This window comes from Nilaparvata lugens, chromosome X, assembly GCF_014356525.2.
Source record: "Nilaparvata lugens isolate BPH chromosome X, ASM1435652v1, whole genome shotgun sequence".
Taxonomy (NCBI): Eukaryota; Metazoa; Arthropoda; class Insecta; order Hemiptera; family Delphacidae; genus Nilaparvata; species Nilaparvata lugens.
In genome coordinates this window covers 103,690,628-103,709,806 of record NC_052518.1, presented here as the reverse complement: position 1 = coordinate 103,709,806, position 19,179 = coordinate 103,690,628, and the positions used below count along the sequence as shown (strand labels likewise).

The 19,179-nt window shown below is 36.6% G+C and overlaps 3 protein-coding genes across 3 annotated transcripts in view; 2 read left to right on the top strand and 1 right to left on the bottom strand.

Moving 5' to 3' along the window:
- Positions 1-4,292: 4,292 nt before the first annotated feature.
- LOC120354884 (1,5-anhydro-D-fructose reductase-like) lies at positions 4,293-4,932 on the top strand. The gene is made up of 2 exons (XM_039442907.1): positions 4,293-4,334; positions 4,434-4,932. Exons 1-2 carry the CDS (start codon positions 4,297-4,299, stop codon positions 4,720-4,722), a joined length of 327 nt encoding a protein of 108 aa, XP_039298841.1. The 5' UTR covers positions 4,293-4,296; the 3' UTR covers positions 4,723-4,932.
- Positions 4,730-6,623, top strand: LOC120354732 (1,5-anhydro-D-fructose reductase-like). Its single transcript, XM_039442178.1, has 3 exons — positions 4,730-4,752; positions 5,984-6,025; positions 6,125-6,623. The coding sequence occupies exons 1-3, from the start codon at positions 4,730-4,732 to the stop codon at positions 6,411-6,413; spliced, it is 354 nt and encodes a 117-aa protein (XP_039298112.1). The 3' UTR covers positions 6,414-6,623.
- Positions 6,624-8,379: 1,756 nt separating this feature from the next.
- Positions 8,380-19,179, bottom strand: part of LOC111049572 (interaptin) — a 51,386-nt gene continuing 40,586 nt past the window's right edge. Inside the window, exons 8-9 of the mRNA XM_039442906.1 lie at positions 17,478-17,595; positions 8,380-8,851 (exon numbers count right to left, since the gene is read on the bottom strand). Coding sequence (XP_039298840.1) covers positions 8,717-8,851; positions 17,478-17,595 — 253 coding nt within the window. The 3' untranslated portion in view covers positions 8,380-8,716. The remainder of the gene's footprint in view (positions 8,852-17,477; positions 17,596-19,179) is intronic.

Sequence of the window (19,179 nt, the reverse complement as noted above, 5' to 3'; positions counted from 1 at the left end):
TGCTAAACAGTAAGAACCAATACCTGAAAAACAGAATAAATCCCAACTAATCAGTATCTGTAGCTGAAGTCAAATCTGCTAAACCGTGAGAACCAATATGTGAAAAACAAAATAAATCCCAACTAATCAGTATCTGTAGCTGAGGTCAAATCTGCTAAACAGTAAGAACCAATATGTAAAAACAAAATAAATACCAACTAATCAGTATCTGTAGCTGAGGTCAAATCTACTAAACGATAAGAAACAATATGTGAAAAACAAAATGAATCCCAACTAATCATTATCTGTAGCTGAGGTCAAATCTGCTAAACCGTAAGAACCAATTTGTAAAAACAAAAAAATCCCAACTAATCAGTATCTGTAGCTGAGGTCAAATCTGCAAAACCATAAGAACCAATACATGAAAAACAAAATCAATCCCAACTAATCAGTATCTGTAGCTGAGGTCAAATCTGCAAAACCATAAGAACCAATATGTGAAAAACAGAGAAATCCCAACTAATCAGTATCTGTAGCTGATGTCAAATCTGCAAAACCGTAAGAACCAATACGTGAAAAACAGAGAAATCCCAACTAATCAGTATCTGTAGCTGAGGTCAAATCTGCTAAACCATAAGAACCAATACGTGAAAAACAGAGATTCCCAACTAATCAGTATCTGTAGCTGAGGTCAAATCTGCTAAACCATAAGAACCAATACGTGAAAAACAGAGATTCCCAACTAATCAGTATCTGTAGCTGAGGTCAAATCTGCTAAACCGTAAGAACCAATACGTGAAAAACAGAGAAATCCCAACTAATCAGTATCTGTAGCTGATGTCAAATCTGCAAAACCGTAAGAACCAATACGTGAAAAACAGAGAAATCCCAACTAATCAGTATCTGTAGCTGAGGTCAAATCTGCTAAACCATAAGAACCAATACGTGAAAAACAGAGATTCCCAACTAATCAGTATCTGTAGCTGAGGTCAAATCTGCTAAACCATAAAAACCAATACGTGAAAAACAGAGATTCCCAACTAATCAGTATCTGTAGCTGAGGTCAAATCTGCTAAACCATAAGAACCAATACGTGAAAAACAGAGATTCCCAACTAATCAGTATCTGTAGCTGAGGTCAAATCTGCTAAACCATAAGAACCAATACGTGAAAAACAGAGATTCCCAACTAATCAGTATCTGTAGCTGAGGTCAAATCTGCTAAACCGTAAGAACCAATACGTGAAAAACAGAGAAATCCCAACTAATCAGTATCTGTAGCTGAGGTCAAATCTGCTAAACCATAAGAACCAATACGTGAAAAACAGAGATTCCCAACTAATCAGTATCTGTAGCTGAGGTCAAATCTGCTAAACCATAAGAACCAATACGTGAAAAACAAAAAAACAATTTTTCTACATTGGGTTCCCTATCTCACTAGGCATCAAATCTACGAAACTGTAAGAACCAATACGTGAAAAACAAAATAAATCCCAACTAATCAGTATCTGTAGCTGATGTCAAATCTGCTAAACCATAAAAACCAATACGTGAAAAACAGAGATTCCCACTAATCAGTATCTGTAGCTGAGGTCAAATCTGCAAAACCGTAAGAACCAATACATGAAAAAGAAAATAAATCCCAACTAATCAGTATCTGTAGCTGAGGTCAAATCTGCAAAACCGTAAGAACCAAAATGTGAAAAACAAAAAAAATCCCAACTAATCAGTATCTGTAGCAGAGGTCAAATCTGCAAAACCGTAAGAACCAATACGTGAAAAACAAAATAAATCCCAACTGATCAGTATCTGTAGCTGAGGTCAAATCTGCAAAACCGTAAGAACCAATACCTGAAAAACAGAATAAATCCCAACTAATCAGTATCTGTAGCTGAGGTCAATCTGCTAAACCGTAAGAACCAATACATGAAAAACAAAATAAATCCCAACTGATCAGTATCAGTAGCTGAGGTCAAATCTGCAAAACCGTAAGAACCAATACCTGAAAAACAGAATAAATCCCAACTAATCAGTATCTGTAGCTGAGGTCAAATCTGCTAAACCGTAAGAACCAATACGTGAAAAACAAAATAAATCCCAACTAATCAGTATCTGTAGCTGAGGTCAAATCTGCAAAACCGTAAGAACCAATATGTGAAAAACAAAATAAATCCCAACTAATCAGTTTCTGTAGCTGAGGTCAAATCTGCTGAACGATAAGAACCAATATGTGAAAAACAGAATAAATCCCAATTAATGAGTATCTGTAGCTGAGGTCGAACCTGCTAAACCGTAAGAACCAATAAATAAAAAACAAAATAAATCCCAACTAATCAGTATCTGTAGCTGAGGTCAAATCTGCAAAACCGTAAGAACCAATACGTGAAAAACAAAATGAATCTCAACTAATCATTATCTGTAGCTGAGGTCAAATCTGCAAAACCGTAAGAACCAATACGTGAAAAACAAAATGAATCTCAACTAATCATTATCTGTAGCTGATGTCAAATCTGCTAAACCGTAAGAACGAATATGTGAAAAACAAAATAAATCCCAACTAATCAGTATCTGTAGCTGAGGTCAAATCTGCTAAACCATAAGAACCAATACGTGAAAAACAAAATGAATCTCAACTAATCATTATCTGTAGCTGAGGTCAAATCTGCAAAACCGTAAGAACCAATACGTGAAAAACAAAATGAATCGTCAAATCTGCAAAACCGTAAGAACCAATATGTGAAAAACAAAATAAATCCAAACTGATCAGTATCAGTAGCTGAGGTCAAATCTGCAAAACCGTAAGAACCATATGTGAAAAACAAAATAAATCCCAACTAATCAGTATCTGTAGCTGAGGTCAAATCTGCAAAACCGTAAGAACCAATACGTGAAAAACAAAATAAATCCCAACTGATCAGTATCAGTAGCTGAGGTCAAATCTGCAAAACCATAAGAACCAATACCTGAAAAAAAATCAATCCCAACTAATCAGTATCTGTAGCTGAGGTCAAATCTGCAAAACCGTAAGAACCAATATGTGAAAAACAAAATAAATCCCAATTAATCAGTATCTGTAGCTGAGGTCAAATCTGCAAAACCATAAGAACCAATACCTGAAAAACAAAATAAATCCCAACTAATCAGTATCTGTAGCTGAGGTCAAATCTGCAAAACCGTAAGAACCAATACGTGAAAAACAAAATAAATCCCAACTAATCAGTATCTGTAGCTGAGGTCAAATCTGCTAAACCATAAGAACCAATACGTGAAAAACAGAGATTCCCAACTAATCAGTATCTGTAGCTGAGGTCAAATCTGCAAAACCGTAAGAACCAATACCTGAAAAACAGAATAAATCCCAACTAATCAGTATCTGTAGCTGAGGTCAAATCTGCTAAACCGTAAGAACCAATATGTGAAAAACAAAATAAATCCCAACTAATCAGTATCTGTAGCTGAGGTCAAATCTGCAAAACCGTAAGAACCAATATGTGAAAAACAAAATAAATCCCAACTAATCAGTATCTGTAGCTGAGGTCAAATCTGCAAAACCGTAAGAACCAATATGTGAAAAACAAAATAAATCCCAACTAATCAGTATCTGTAGCTGAGGTCAAATCTGCAAAACCGTAAGAACCAATATGTGAAAAACAAAATAAATCCCAACTAATCAGTATCTGTAGCTGAGGTCAAATCTGCAAAACCGTAAGAACCAATACGTGAAAAACAAGAGAAATCCCAACTGATCAGTATCTGTAGCTGAGGTCAAATCTGCAAAACCATAAGAACCAATACCTGAAAAAAAATCAATCCCAACTAATCAGTATCTGTAGCTTAGGTCAAATCTGCTAAACCATAAGAACCAATACGTGAAAAACAAAATAAATCCCAATTAATCAGTATCTGTAGCTGAGGTCAAATCTGCAAAACCATAAGAACCAATACCTGAAAAACAAAATAAATCCCAACTAATCAGTATCTGTAGCTGAGGTCAAATCTGCAAAACCGTAAGAACCAATACGTGAAAAACAAAATAAATCCCAACTAATCAGTATCTGTAGCTGAGGTCAAATCTGCTAAACCGTAAGAACCAATACGTGAAAAACAGAGATTCCCAACTAATCAGTATCTGTAGCTGAGGTGAAATCTGCAAAACCGTATGAACCAATACCTGAAAAACAGAATAAATCCCAACTAATCAGTATCTGTAGCTGAGGTCAAATCTGCTAAACCGTAAGAACCAAAACGTGAAAAACAAAATGAATCTCAACTAATCAGTATCTGTAGGGATTTGCTGTTGTAGTCTGTCTTGCGTCGTATGTGCTGTGAGCGCTGCTTTAACGTGCTGCCAAAATTGTACGTGTGTATGTTGTTAGCATGAGCGAACCAGCCGTGAGTGATCACAGAAGTGCACATATAATATATTAAATTAGAGGAATCGCCACGCCAGTGTAGTATACCGCAACTCAACCCATTGACAGATCCAGTTGTGTTAGAAATTGCAAAGGCACATGACAAGACGTCTGCTCAAGTTCTCCTCAGACATTTGTTGCAGAAAAATTTCGCAGTTATTCCGAAAAGCTCAAATCCTGAGCGAATAAAACAAAACTTCCAGGTGTTCGACTTTGAACTATCAAAGAAAGAAATGGGTGATTTGGATGCTTTAGATAGTGCAAACGACGGAAGGCTGTTCAAGTCAACCCTTTTCTCTGGAGCTGATAAACATCCAGAATGCCCCTATTAATGCATACATGAAACTACGTCTGCCAACAAAGTCAGTCAAATTGATCTTCCAAAAAGTTAATCATCATCCTCATCTCAAGACAAGAATGTCAAACATTCATTGGTTATGAATTTAATGTTATATAATATGTTTGAAAATATTTTTATAAATGACATGATGTGTTAATTGATTAACTTGGTTCACATGTATGTATTAGAGATAATATATATTTCAAGCGAAAGAACGAGTACGAGATAAGAAATTCAAGTGAAAGGTTGTGTTCTGTGAGCTCTGTGTTTAACAGTAAATTTCGGAAGTTTTAAGTGTAGTGAGATACTATTTCTGTGCATGTAACGGAACCTTACTAGACACTGTGTTTCACGAGCCTATATACTGTCTATATATAGAAAACTCTGTATGTTTTTCTCGATTCGAAAAGAATAAAAGGATAAATTATCATCACTTCACACCACAGAACTAATCATCCTAGTATTTATCATCCTACTTAGAGAAACTTCGATTTATGTATAATAATGAAGAACACTAAACAGTAAGTTCTTTTATTGATATTCTTTATTTTTTATTTACAGATCTATCAATAGTTGATATTATAATTGAATTAATCCTAGAAAGTTAATTATGAACACTTAGTACTTCAAAATTTCAAAAACTTCAAAATGATGAAGTCTAAAAAATAACATCAAAGCACCTCTAGATTGAAAATAAAAATCATCTTCTCATATCTGAGCTATACAATATACTAGAAATAAGAGACTTTCGAAGTTCTTAACTATAACAAGCAAAACCGTAAGAACCAATTTGTAAAAACAAAAAAATCCCAACTAATCAGTATCTGTAGCTGAGGTCAAATCTGCAAAACCATAAGAACCAATACCTGAAAAACAGAGAAATCCCAACTAATCAGTATCTGTAGCTGATGTCAAATCTGCTAAACCGTGAGGACCAATATGTGAAAAACAAAATAAATCCCAACTAATCAGTATCTGTAGCTGAGGTCAAATCTGCTAAACTGTAAGAACCAATACGTGAAAAACAGAGAAATCCCAACTAATCAGTTTCTGTAGCTGAGATCAAATCTGCAAAACCGTAAGAACCAATACCTGAAAAACAGAATAAATCCCAACTAATCAGTATCTGTAGCTGAGGTCAAATCTGTTAAACCGTAAGAACAAATACGTGAAAAACAAAATAAATCCCATCTAATCAGTATCTGGGGAAGGCAGCGTAGTTTTAGGGAGTTGCTGTTGTAGTCTGTGTTGAGTCGTGTGTGCTGTGAGCGCTGCTTTAACGTGCTGCCAAAATTGTACGTGTGTATGTTGTTAGCATGAGCGAACCAGCCGTGAGTGATCACTGAAGTGCACATATAATATATTAAATTAGAGGAATCGCCACGCCAGTGTAGTATACCGCAACTCAACCCATTGACAGATCCAGTTGTGTTAGAAATTGCAAAGGCACATGACAAGACGTCTGCTCAAGTTCTCCTCAGACATTTGTTGCAGAAAAATTTCGCAGTTATTCCGAAAAGCTCAAATCCTGAGCGAATAAAACAAAACTTCCAGGTGTTCGACTTTGAACTATCAAAGAAAGAAATGGGTGATTTGGATGCTTTAGATAGTGCAAACGACGGAAGGCTGTTCAAGTCAACCCTTTTCTCTGGAGCTGATAAACATCCAGAATGCCCCTATTAATGCATACATGAAACTACGTCTGCCAACAAAGTCAGTCAAATTGATCTTCCAAAAAGTTAATCATCATCCTCATCTCAAGACAAGAATGTCAAACATTCATTGGTTATGAATTTAATGTTATATAATATGTTTGAAAATATTTTTATAAATGACATGATGTGTTAATTGATTAACTTGGTTCACATGTATGTATTAGAGATAATATATATTTCAAGCGAAAGAACGAGTACGAGATAAGAAATTCAAGTGAAAGGTTGTGTTCTGTGAGCTCTGTGTTTAACAGTAAATTTCGGAAGTTTTAAGTGTAGTGAGATACTATTTCTGTGCATGTAACGGAACCTTACTAGACACTGTGTTTCACGAGCCTATATACTGTCTATATATAAGAAAACTCTGTATGTTTTTCTCGATTCGAAAAGAATAAAAGGATAAATTATCAGTCACTTCACACCACAGAACTAATCATCCTAGTATTTATCATCCTACTTAGAGAAACTTCGATTTATGTATAATAATGAAGAACACTAAACAGTAAGTTCTTTTATTGATATTCTTTATTTTTTATTTACAGATCTATCAATAGTTGATATTATAATTGAATTAATCCTAGAAAGTTAATTATTGAACACTTAGTACTTCAAAATTTCAAAAACTTCAAAATGATGAAGTCTAAAAAATAACATCAAAGCACCTCTAGATTGAAAATAAAAATCATCTTCTCATATCTGAGCTATACAATATACTAGAAATAAGAGACTTTTCGAAGTTCTTAACTATAACAAGCAAAACCGTCAGCAACAGATAAATTAAGTAAAATTAAAATAGAAAGCTGGAATTGAAATCATTTAATGAGAAATGATACGGATAAACCCAGTCATCATTTTGGGGTAGCACTGAGCCAGTACTTCTGTAGCCATCTCATTTCACTCCAGTTTTTTTTCTTTAATTCCTCTAACTAGATTACATAATCAGTAATCTGTTCCCATAATAAAAGAAGTCCAAGCAAACATCGAACCTCAAGCTGCAGTTTAAATTTTTACCCAACCAGTTTTCAATCGCTAATGTGATCATTCTATGAAATGATCGATCACCGTATTCCACAGCTAACACTTTTACTTAGTATATCGGTCACCTGACGCCAAATTAGACACTACCTTTACAATCACTTCTCCTGTAGTGATTGTTATGATATTGTCTAAGTTGTCGTCAGATGACCGTAATAATTGTAGAAGTGTAAGAGAGCTGTGGAACACAATGATTGATTATTGCATTGAACGACAACACGAGCGATTGAAAAATGATTGGGGAAAATTTAGACCGCAGGTTAAGGCTTGTTGTTTGCTTTCTTTTATTAGAGAAGCAGATTATTGAAAATGTAATCTAGATGGAAAAATGTAGAAAAAAACTGGAGTAAAATGAGATGGCCAGATGTACTAGCTCAGTGCTTCCCCAAAATGATGACTGGTTCTATCCGTATCACTTTTCAGTAAATTATTTCAGTCCCAGCTTTCCATTTTTATTTTGATAAATTTGTCTATTGTTTGTGGTTTTCTTTGTTGAAGTTAGGAACTTAGAAGATTTTTTTATTTCAATTATTGTACAACCCAGATATGAGAAGATGTCTTCTACTTTATTTTCAATCGAGTGGTGGGATGATTTTAATTTAGACTTCATCATTTCCTATGATAAAATTTTGAAGTACATGATGTTGTATAGTAATATTTATAATATTTATAATAGAAATTTCTCTAAATAGGATGATAATACTGTAATATTAATTCAGCATAATAGAAGTCTTCATAAAAATTCCAAAAACTACGGAGGAAAGAAAATTTCGGATACCGAATCAATGTATAATTCTTCATGAATTTGTATTCATGTGTATGATGATTAGGCTTGTCTTCAAGATGTCGAGTCCATGAAGTACCAAGCTATTCTATAATTCGGCAGTTATTGAACATTATTGAACGTTATCACAGTTATTGAACATTTCACACCAGTCTAATGATGTGGCATCATACAAAAATAGAATAAATAACAAATAAAAAATTGTCATAAAAATAAAATAGAATAAAACATAAAAAATGGTCGTACAAAAATAAAATAGAATAAAACATAAAGAATGGTCATACAAAAATAAAAATATTCTAAAAAATTGGCAGTTGGATTAGCTGTATGTTTTGAGAGTATTATTGCACATATTTTTGGCAGGGCCTCCCTTTTGTGTCGGCTTTTCTTGAAATGCGTCAACTAAATTAAGAAGTTCTAGTTCATCAACACATTAATCAACACTGAGTAATTTATCACCGATCAGGTTTCAGCTGATTTTGAGCTGTTTCTTTTGCGTTTTTCATAATTTGCAGCTGGCCTAATAGTTTATTCTCATTCTCCACAAGTTCAGACACTTTGTCAAGGTTTTTGCTTGTCCAGCTCTGCACCTGTAAATAATCAGAGGAAATATTTCAATTCAATAATCTAGCCATACAACACAACACAACACTGTATTTTGAATCATATGTAAAAAGCGGATTCTCAGTGAACGTGCCCAATACAGTGAGGAGTGCCACATGAATGAGAGTTTATAATAATAAATAATATCGAGTGCCCTTGCTGGCTCAGTTTAAATTTGTCTAGTGTATGAACAAAACCTAAAAGGTTCTATTCAATCTGTGTATTTAATGCACAGTTCAACCCTGAGATTTCAGTAACCCCTGAACCGCCCCCTGTGGGTTGGGGAGCTTCGAGTCGATCATTGTACTCAAGAATATGTTGAAAACCAGAATTCACCTACAGTATCTATGCTTGTCGTAGGAGGCGACTAAAATGGACCTCAAGGCAACTCCAGAAGTTGCCTTGCCTTCAAACTCACGGGATCTGCCCCATCAGGGCAGTTTCGGAGGGGCAAAAAGAAAAACCTAAGAGACCAGAGATGGGTGAAACTCCAGGCACAAATGTGGGTCAAGAGGCTGAGTCGAAGGTGGCCGGGCGCCCTAGAGGCAGTTTGGCGTCCCCTCTCTCAGCGGAAGGACCTACAAAAAGGCCAGGAGTGGAACTCACGTAGGTCACGAGTTTGTGGGTGGAGAGGCCAAAACTCACCAATGCTCAAAGAAGGACGGCCATTTAGGCAAAACTTCTTGGGAGAGGTGAGGCTTTTGACCCTGCGAAGTTTCGGATGGGCAAAAAGAAAAAACCCAAGAGACCAATGATGGGTGAAAAACCAGGCACAAATGTGGGTCAAGAGGCTGAGTCAAGGGTGGCCGGGCGCCCTAGAGGCAACTTGTCCGCCCCTTCCTCGGCGGAAGGACCTACAAAGAAGGCCAGGAGTGAAACTCACGTAGGTCACGAGGACTAATCAGTCTGAAGAGACTGCCAACCGTATCACACTGGAGTGCGACAAGCAACCAGGTGATGAATGGAATGTTAGTATAGGGAAAAACTCCTGGTTCTTGTAAAGGACATAGGTATTGGTTTGCCTAACTAAAATACTACTTGGGTACACAATAAGCTTCGGTTGACGTGTGGGGTTCTTTGAACCTTTGGATCCTTGAATCCGTCCCTTCAAAAACAATAAACAATGAACCCCTGAACCAATCTTCAAGTTTAATACGTCAAATTGAAGGGGATGATGAGTAAGTTTGCAGAAATGCATTAAAATCTATGTTTTCTCCAACCAAGATCCAATTATTATTCAATAATTTGTCCATTCCATACACCCAACCTAAACTTGGCTGTAACGTCATTGTCGAATTTAATCTATTTCAAACAGCTGATTATGCGTATCTATTTCAAAGAGCTGAACATGTGTATCTATTTCAAACAGCTGATCACGTGTACAATTTGACAATTTGCTCAGTCTACCATGAAGCAAGGCAAAATGATAGGAGCATTGGATCATCAGGGTTTTCATAGATTCTTAATGATGGTTATAAACCAATTTCAAATCTTCAAGATTCCATTATGTCAAGTTTCTAATTATACCCTTGCGGAGCAAAGATTACCCGCTAGTTAGGGTTTAAAGGCAGAAGGAAAGGTTAGGGTTTGGCTTTTAAATGGCAAGATGTTAATATTATTTGAAATGTGTTGATAATTTCAGATAATACACACAAATAACGAAAATTTGAAATACCCACACTTACGAATGACACACATTACATACAGTGAGAAGATAGTATATTACCATAGAGAAACAATAGCATAAGTAGATATCCCATGGTATAGGGGTGTTTATGTCGCAACTTTTACTGTTATCTCAAGCTGATAGTCCACGTAGTTCTTTCCTGTGAAGCTTTATGACGCTGGTAGTCTCTCATATTGTGCTGTTCATAAACTCTTATCCAGTCAAAACAGTAAAAATCGACAATAATCGGCAGTAATCGGCTTGAGATAACAGTAAAAGTTGCGACATAAACACCCTATACCATGGGATATCTACTTACGCTAATGTTTCTCTATGATATTACGCTACAAGCACAGAAAGTTAGTGTTTACGGTATGAGGATAGTTTCCTGGGCGAAGCTTGCCGAGCCCGGGAATATGTTATCCGAATACCGTAAACACCTTTCTGAGCGAGTCGCGTACGATATTTTTCGCCACTCTACAGGTATAGCTGAAAAAGTTAGGCGGTTTCGTGGGTCTCTTGTGCGTCCCAACAGTTGATGTTGTCAAGTAGAGTTGTCATCTAGCTTGGCTTCGGTGATGATTTTTAAATCAAAAGAGACAATAAATAGATGCATTGCATCAGATGTGAGTAGGTTACACCATGTGACCCACGAAGCCCCCTAACTTTTTGGCATAAGCTATATAAGAATAATAAATCGAATAAGAATGTTTGGATGAGGAGGGGGGGAACTGATGTCTCATATCTCAAGAACCAGACGTCGTAGGGTACTCAAAGTGGGGTGAAAATTTCCGATCTCACCCTCCTGAATACAATGCACCATATGCCACAGTTGTCCAAACACATTTTCAAAAAGCGGCCGGAAAGGGTACTATGTACCCTAAAGGGAAGCATGTTCTGACGACAGACGAGAGTCGTCTGCAAACAATGTCTTTCAGATCTACACGTAGGGACTGGAAAACAGCTGCTTTCTGTGCAGTGTGGCGAAATAGTTATTTGTGCAACTAGTGCGCAAAGAGACAGTTTGCTGCACCGAAGGAAACGTTTACGCCCGAGCCGTAGGCGAGGGCGGAATGGTTTGTTGAGTGCAGCAGAGGAACTTTGCGCACGTATTTCACATTAAGTTTTTCCTACAGTTACCATTGAATATGAAAAGTGGGTAATATGGTAAAATTGCCTGAATAATGTATGTGTGTTTGAATGGCGGGGCGGCTGTGTGGTGTGTGCTGTGGTGGCTGTCACTGTGCTGTCGCTGTCCTCCATTATAATATCTACTTAATAATTAGCGCGTTGTGCTTGGTTGCACCTCTGCTCACTATAGCAGCCACAGCAGTCACTGTTACCAACTTCATTTTGATTTTGCTGCACTGTTGCTCCATATAACTACTAAGTATTTTGCGTTGCCATGTTGCAATCTGGAGTGCAGAAAAATTTTTCCCGCACTAGAGCGGAAAAGTGATTCTTTGCGTTCTGTAATCAGTGCAGCAATGGCTACTTTTCAACGTAACTGTAGGAAAATATTATTTCCACAAGTTCTTATAGGACTATTTATACTAACTCGGCCGGGCTGAGTGGGAATAGACCCATAAGAAATCATGGGATTAATATCTACACTGTACCGGATACGTTCACCGACACTGATATGTGTGAACCCACCTTTATTCTTTTCTAGATAAAACACAATACCAAAGATGAATAAAATTAATATAGATGGAAATAAATTGGAAGTTGCATTTGTTCAAATGCTAATTAATGAATAATTATTATTAAACGACAGTCAAAATTAAATGCTGTAATTTTCCCCGAAGGTTCTGCTACTGAAAATATTGACAACAGGATAAACAGCTTGATGGAAATTCGATGAGCGCTACTATTCAAAAATTATTTGTCAGCCCGGGAATCGAACCCAGTACTTCCTAATTGCCGGTCAGGAATGCTTACCCTTACACCAAACTGACAATCTCTGGATATCAGCGCCCATTTTATACGGAGCCTTAGCGGCCAGCCAGGCTACAGATGGAAATTAGTGAGATATTGCAATTATTCAAATGCCAATTAATGAATAATTATTATTGAACGACAATCAAAATAAAATGCTGTAATTTGGTTCAAGGAAAAGCATTCCTGACCGGCAATTAGGAGGTACTGGGTTCGATTCCCAGGATGACAAATAATTTTTGAATGGTAGCGCTCATCAAATTTCCATCAAGCTGTTTACCCTGTTGTCAATATTTGCAGTAGCAGAAGTCTTCGTGGTGAATTACAGCATTTAATTTGGATTTTCTTTGATAATAATTAAAATGAATATCTTTCAATCGGATCAAAAATAATAAAGTAGGGCATTTTTGCAGTTTGTGGTTGGTCAAGAAATATACAACCAAACTTTTTACATGATAGGAGTATATTTTTAAACTTTGATATCAAACATTATATCATGATATCAAACTTTTTAAATGACAGGAAACTTAAACGGTTGAAGATCAGAGTCCCCGTCGACAGGAAAAAATCATATTCATTTATTTATTCACAATTTTACAATATTGTGAAAATTCATATGAATTTCCTTTCATTTAACAGAATTAATTAGTTTCATTTAGGCTCAACTCACACTTCCGCGACTCAGGTCGAGAAGAGACTCGACTCTAGTCGAGAGCATGTGTTTCCAAATGGTGACACTCAGACCAGTCGATTTTAGTCTCCGCGACTGTCACCATTTGGAAATACCATTTGGTACCTGCTCTCGACTAGAGTCGAGTCTCTTCTCGACCTGAGTCGCGTAAGTGTGAGTTGAGCCTAAATCGTAAAATATTCAAGTAATCTTAGACTTGTTGTCAGAGTGAATAAGTTTTTTAGTGGGCCGTACAGAAACCTGGAAGTTTTGACAACAACCGATGAACATTTTGAGAACTGTGGACTAATTCAATGAATGAGTTGATGGTCAAATTTCAAAAGCTGATAAGGCAATGATGACTGCAATCTCATGCAGATATCTTGAAGATGTTTAGCAAGTAGTATTGATTCATATCATCTCTTTCAATTCTCTTTTTTAGTAAGTTTACAATACAAATTTAACAATTTCAATTTTTATTATTCAACGAAAATCCAAAGTTAAATGCTGTAATTTCAATTTTAATGTCAGTTATTACTATTGAGACAAAATCTGTATTTATTCGGTAGAACGCTTATAGTGAGGTCCACGTTATAATGCAGAGGAGAAAGATAGGAAAAGCATTGCCGATTCTCTACCTTGCCACTGCCTCCTATATGGAGGAAAGCTGATACCGGTATATCTGATGTAATATTACCTGTTCATGTTTAAAATAATCAATTATATTTGTAATTACAGTTTGTTGATTGTATCACAATGTCAATAATAATATATCGATATTGATGTATTGATAGTAATATCAATATTGTATATTAATTAATATCGATATTTGATTACCAAGTAAACAGCATGTTTGTCTGGTTAAACTTATATGAAATCAGATGTAATTTGTTTGTTTGTTATATTTGAATTTGATTGCAAAACGCTTCATTCTATCTATGATGTTCTTGAATTCAATTTGTAATAATAAAATTGAAAATAAAAGAATAAGTTTCAAAAAAGAGTAATGTTTCATATTTCATTCGCCAACAAAATATATTTTCCTCCACCTCCTGTCTAAAGTGCTTACTTTACTCCCTGAAACATAATACTAAAGTGTCACTTTTTCGCTCTCAGTAGTAAAAAACAGAAAAACTCCCTAGGGAGGAAAAGTCAGATGAGGCAGCATATAGAGTAGTCAGTCATTGAGCCAACTATATTCAATACCTCAACCAGACATTTAAACAATATATGAAATTTATGTTTGTCTGCTAAAATTATTACAAACTTCATATCACTATATAAAAAAAAATTATAATTTTTTTTATTCCTTGTTATTCAAAATACCAGCCAACGAATATTCCTCATCAACTAATCAAATTTGAAACGGGAGCTTCATCATAGCTGTAGTTGTGGCGGCCATTGTTGTTACAACTTTTGCCGACAGATAGCGTACAGCGCTGTCGGTGGAGAACTGTGATTACAAGCCAGCTGTTTCTGTTCACTTTTTAGATTATGATGTAACACATTGTTTGGTCACGTACATTTTTAAAAAATATTTTATTTGCAGTTTTTATAAAAATGTAGGTGGAGGAAAAATGTTGTGTATATCACGAGTAAAATATGTTTTTCCTCCTCAGGGAAATTGTTGCCTTCAGCTTTGCCTCGGGCTTCAAACTTTTCCCTCAGAGAGAAAAAACAGTACTTTTGACTCTAGATATACAAATAAATATTTTCAATGAATGAATCTACGTAGAGTGGACTGGGCCCATTTCACAGAAGTGATAGAAAAGACTGTTAGCAGAATCCCAGTGTCTATTGAGAATCATGATAGATTCACCAAACTGATTTATGTGGCGGCTGAAAGATCTATGCCAAGAGGTCATAGGAAGAGTTACATTCCCTGCTGGAGTAAGGAGTGTAGTGACCTCCTCAAAGAATACAGGAATTCACACAGTGATGAAACTGCCAACCAGCTGATGCAAAAACTGGACGAGGAGAGACGCAGCAGATGGGTGGCTGCAATGGAGAGCATGGATTTTACTCATTCCAGTAGAAAATCATGGAATCTTCTTAGAAGACTGGGAGCAGCGAAAGTGAGCACAACCCATGCAACGGTCTCACCTGATGTAATAGCTGACACCATATGTGAGGTTAGCAATATCCAATGTTCCACACAGAGACTCACTGCATATGAAGCGACATCTGAGAAGAGAATTGCGTAGATGTACTGAAAGATCTGGCTTTGTGAGTCCAGTGAACCATAGTGAGGTGTTAGCTGCAATCAAAAACATCAAGCTGGGTAGAGCTGCTGGAGTTGATGGCATCCTTCCTGAATTCATAATGAACCTGGGACCCAAGGCCATACACTGGCTAACTAACCTCTTCACAATTGTTATGGAGCAATCCAGAACACCTGTGGTATGGAAGAGAGCAAAAGTTGTTGCCTTTCTGAAGCCAGGAAAGGAGCCTAGTGACCCAAAGAGCTACAGACCAATATCACTCCTATCTGTCTATCTATCTATCTATCTATAAGCTTTTTGAGCGTGTCCTGCTGTCCAGGATTATTGGAAGAGTAGAAGAGTGTCTTCCACAGGAACAGGCAGGATTTAGGGAAGGCCGTAGCTATGAAGAACAAGTGCTGTCCATCACAACCTACATAGAGCATGGTTTTGAGAGGATCTGAAGTCAGGGGCAGTATTTCTTGACCTTAGCTCGGCCTATGACACAGTCTGGCACAGTGCACTGCTGCTAAAACTTACACGGACATTGAAATGTAGAGCAACTGTCAACCTCATACGATCCCTGCTATTGAATAGAACGCTGAGGGTGGCACATGGTGGTATGGAAAGCTCTGTGAGGAGAATACAGAATGGACTACCTCAGGGCTCCGTGCCATCCCCGATGCTCTTTAATGTGTATACCGCCGATCTCCCTACCACAGGAGCACAAAAATTTGTGTATGCAGATGATATTGGCTTGGTGGCACAAGATTCCTCATTTGAGGTATTGGAAACTACGCTCAACAGAGATCTGGAAAATTTGGCAGAATACTTCAAGGCATGGCACCTGAAACCCAACCCAACCAAGACAGTCACACCAGCTTTTCATCTCAGTAATCGGGATGCAGGGAGAAGGCTAAATATTGTTTTCTGTGGAGAGAGACTGACACATCAGGAAGCTCCTCGATACCTAGGTGTGCGACTTGATAGGTCTCTAACATACCGCCATCACTTTTGGAGGGTGTAAGAGACAAGTTAAAGACCAGAAACAATATTATAAGCAAACTGGCTGGAACAACCTGGGGTTGCAATGTGGGAACGCTGCGAACATCCAGTCTTGCCTTGGTGTACAGTGTGGCTGAATACTGCTCACCTGTGTGGGCACATAGTGCACATGTGGGAAAGATCGATGTGCAGCTAAATGAATCCATGAGAAAAATCAGTGGCACAATAAGACCAACAGAGACCAACTGGCTACCTGTGCTTTGTAATGTCCTGCCACCAGACCTCCGCAGATTGAATAAGACAAGACAACTTGTTAACAGGGTTGTCTCAAGGAATGAGTTGCCAATAGCTAAGGAGCTAAATAATGCACCAGCAAGACGGCTACAATCTAGGAGGTATCTGAGATTAGATGATCAGAATGGTCAAGATATTGAAACAATTTGGAAGGCAAGGTGGTCCTCCTCATCAGTAAAGAATAAACACCTAATTGAGGATCCAAATGGAGTTGTGCCAGGGACACTGCTTGGCCGCCGGCCAAGTGGTGCTGTTTGAACAGGTTCCGGACATCTACTGGAAGATGCGCCCAGTCTCTTGCCTTATGGGGCTTTACACCTGACCCATACTGTGAATGTGGCGAGATACAGACAATGGAGTACTCGAACTGCCCTTTGTTCCCATGTGAGGGAGGATTGCAGGAGGTGCATGCAGCAAGTGATATGGGGCTTAAATGGATCGAAGGAGTATTACAGAGAATTGACATTTGAGGCAGACCCATAGAGACCATTCCAAAATATGCAGTAATACTGCATATAGCATACTGTCCTTCAATGTAATTTTTGTTTTGTGTTTTTTTTTAAAATAATTATGACAAGTCACTTCTGACGCTTCCACATGCTGGCCCATAAAGCATAAGCTTATATAATGAACGAATCATACATGTTTATAATTGGGATTAAATATTTTGGTGATTAGTTATATTTATACATTGTTAATAAACTGATGAAGTTGCAGAGCTAGAAAAATATAGCGCCATCTGCTTTATAAAATGATAGACAAGGATAGAAAAACCTATCAAATACTATAATTTTAACGTGGACCTCACTAAACTAGGAGTTGACTGAAAATATACTTGCCAGTGATCGAAACGCATCATAAATCTCTTTCTGAGTCTTTTGCCGTAGAGTTGCTTGGTCTTGCCATCTGGTCATCTCCTCTTGGAACCATTTCTTGTTGGGTTCTCTGCGAGTTCGTCTGGAAAAGAAATTTGTTTCAGAGTAAATTCAAATTATTTTCATCAATGAAACAGATGAATTCCATTCATGTATCAAACATTTTCTGAAATAGTATTCTGTACCCAATAAATACTTCTCAGTTTATAATTATTATTATTAAACGAAAATCCAAATTAAATTGAATACACAAATATGTTGTCAAATTCTACACTGTTTTATTTAGTACACGACCAAGGTGACTGTCAACTTGAAAATGTGACCGGTGTGGTCACGAAACCTTGGTCGTGTTTTAAATAAGTGTAGAAATAGTGTAAGTGTAATAAAAACAGTGTAGAATTTGACAACATATTTGTGTTTTTATTCAATTATGGAACGGTTCTACAATATTGACAATGACTCAGTCGATTTTCCAAATTAAATTAATTGATTCACCGCGAAGACTTCTGCTACTGCAAATATTGACAACAGGGTAAACAGCTAGATGGAAATTCGATGAGCGTTACTATTCAAAAATTATTTTTCAGCCCGGGAATCGAACCCATTACCTCCTAATTGCCGGTCAGGAATGCTTACCCTTACACCAAACTGACATCTCTGGATAGCAGCGCTCATTTTATATGAAGCCATAGCGGGCAGCCAGTCTACAGATGGAAATTACTGAAATATTGCAATTATTCAAATGCTAATGAATAAATAATTACTATTAAACGAAAATCCAGATTAAATGCTACAAATCACCCCGAAGACTTCTGCTACTGCAAATATTGACAACAGGGTAAACAGGTAGATGGAAATTCGATACCATTCAAAATTGAATTGGAGTTCCCCGGCTGACAAATAATTTTTGAATACCTTAGAATAATGATAGATAGTAGCATGAGATGGCATTCTCAAATTGACAATATATCCAAGAAACTCCAGGCATTAAGCGCTAAAATATATTATTTACATCAAAACATCCCTGTTGATTGCCCCTATTTAATTTATAAGTCGTTAATAGAATCCATTATAAGATATGGAGTTGAATCATGGGGTTGTGCAGCAAATTACTTATTATTGAGAGTAGAGAAAATACAGTTAAAGATCCTAAAAGTTATTGCGTCTAGAATACCTCATCTAAACTTGAATTTGAACAACCCTCAAACCCTACAAATTTTTTATCAAACCCTGACACCAAGAAATTTTTACACCTTCAAAATAATAGTATATTTCAAAAATAATTTCCATTATAGATTTTTAGCTCCTCCTGTTCATTACAATTTCAGGTCACCAATAATATACAAAATTCCCCAATTTAATAATATTTATGGAAAAAGATCTCTGTTCTACATACTACCCTTCCTTTTCAACAAACTACCTGCAAATATAAGAGACTACTCAAAAACAGATGTAATGATCTATGTAATAAACAATTCGCTCTCGATTTCAATTCAGTAAAATCAAAAGGAGAATAAAATACAGTGATAATAGAACTCTGAAATAAACAATTAATATTATTTATTATCATTATTTGAATAATAATTCCTAATAGGCCTGCGTTCGATGAACTTTCTTTTAGTAAAGTTACTGCCGCCAGCCTGAACGACTAATAATTTAGAAATAA

Bases quoted from the DNA above. Each gene is read 5' to 3' on its own strand.
- LOC120354884 (XM_039442907.1), top strand. From the start codon at position 4,297: ATGTGCTGTGAGCGCTGCTTTAACGTGCTGCCAAAATT. The intron at 4,335-4,433 runs GTACGTGTGTAT...ACGCCAGTGTAG, and splicing joins TTTAACGTGCTGCCAAAATT to TATACCGCAACTCAACCCAT.
- LOC120354732 (XM_039442178.1), top strand. From the start codon at position 4,730: ATGAAACTACGTCTGCCAACAAA. The intron at 4,753-5,983 runs GTCAGTCAAATT...GTCTGTGTTGAG, and splicing joins AAACTACGTCTGCCAACAAA to TCGTGTGTGCTGTGAGCGCT. The intron at 6,026-6,124 runs GTACGTGTGTAT...ACGCCAGTGTAG, and splicing joins TTTAACGTGCTGCCAAAATT to TATACCGCAACTCAACCCAT.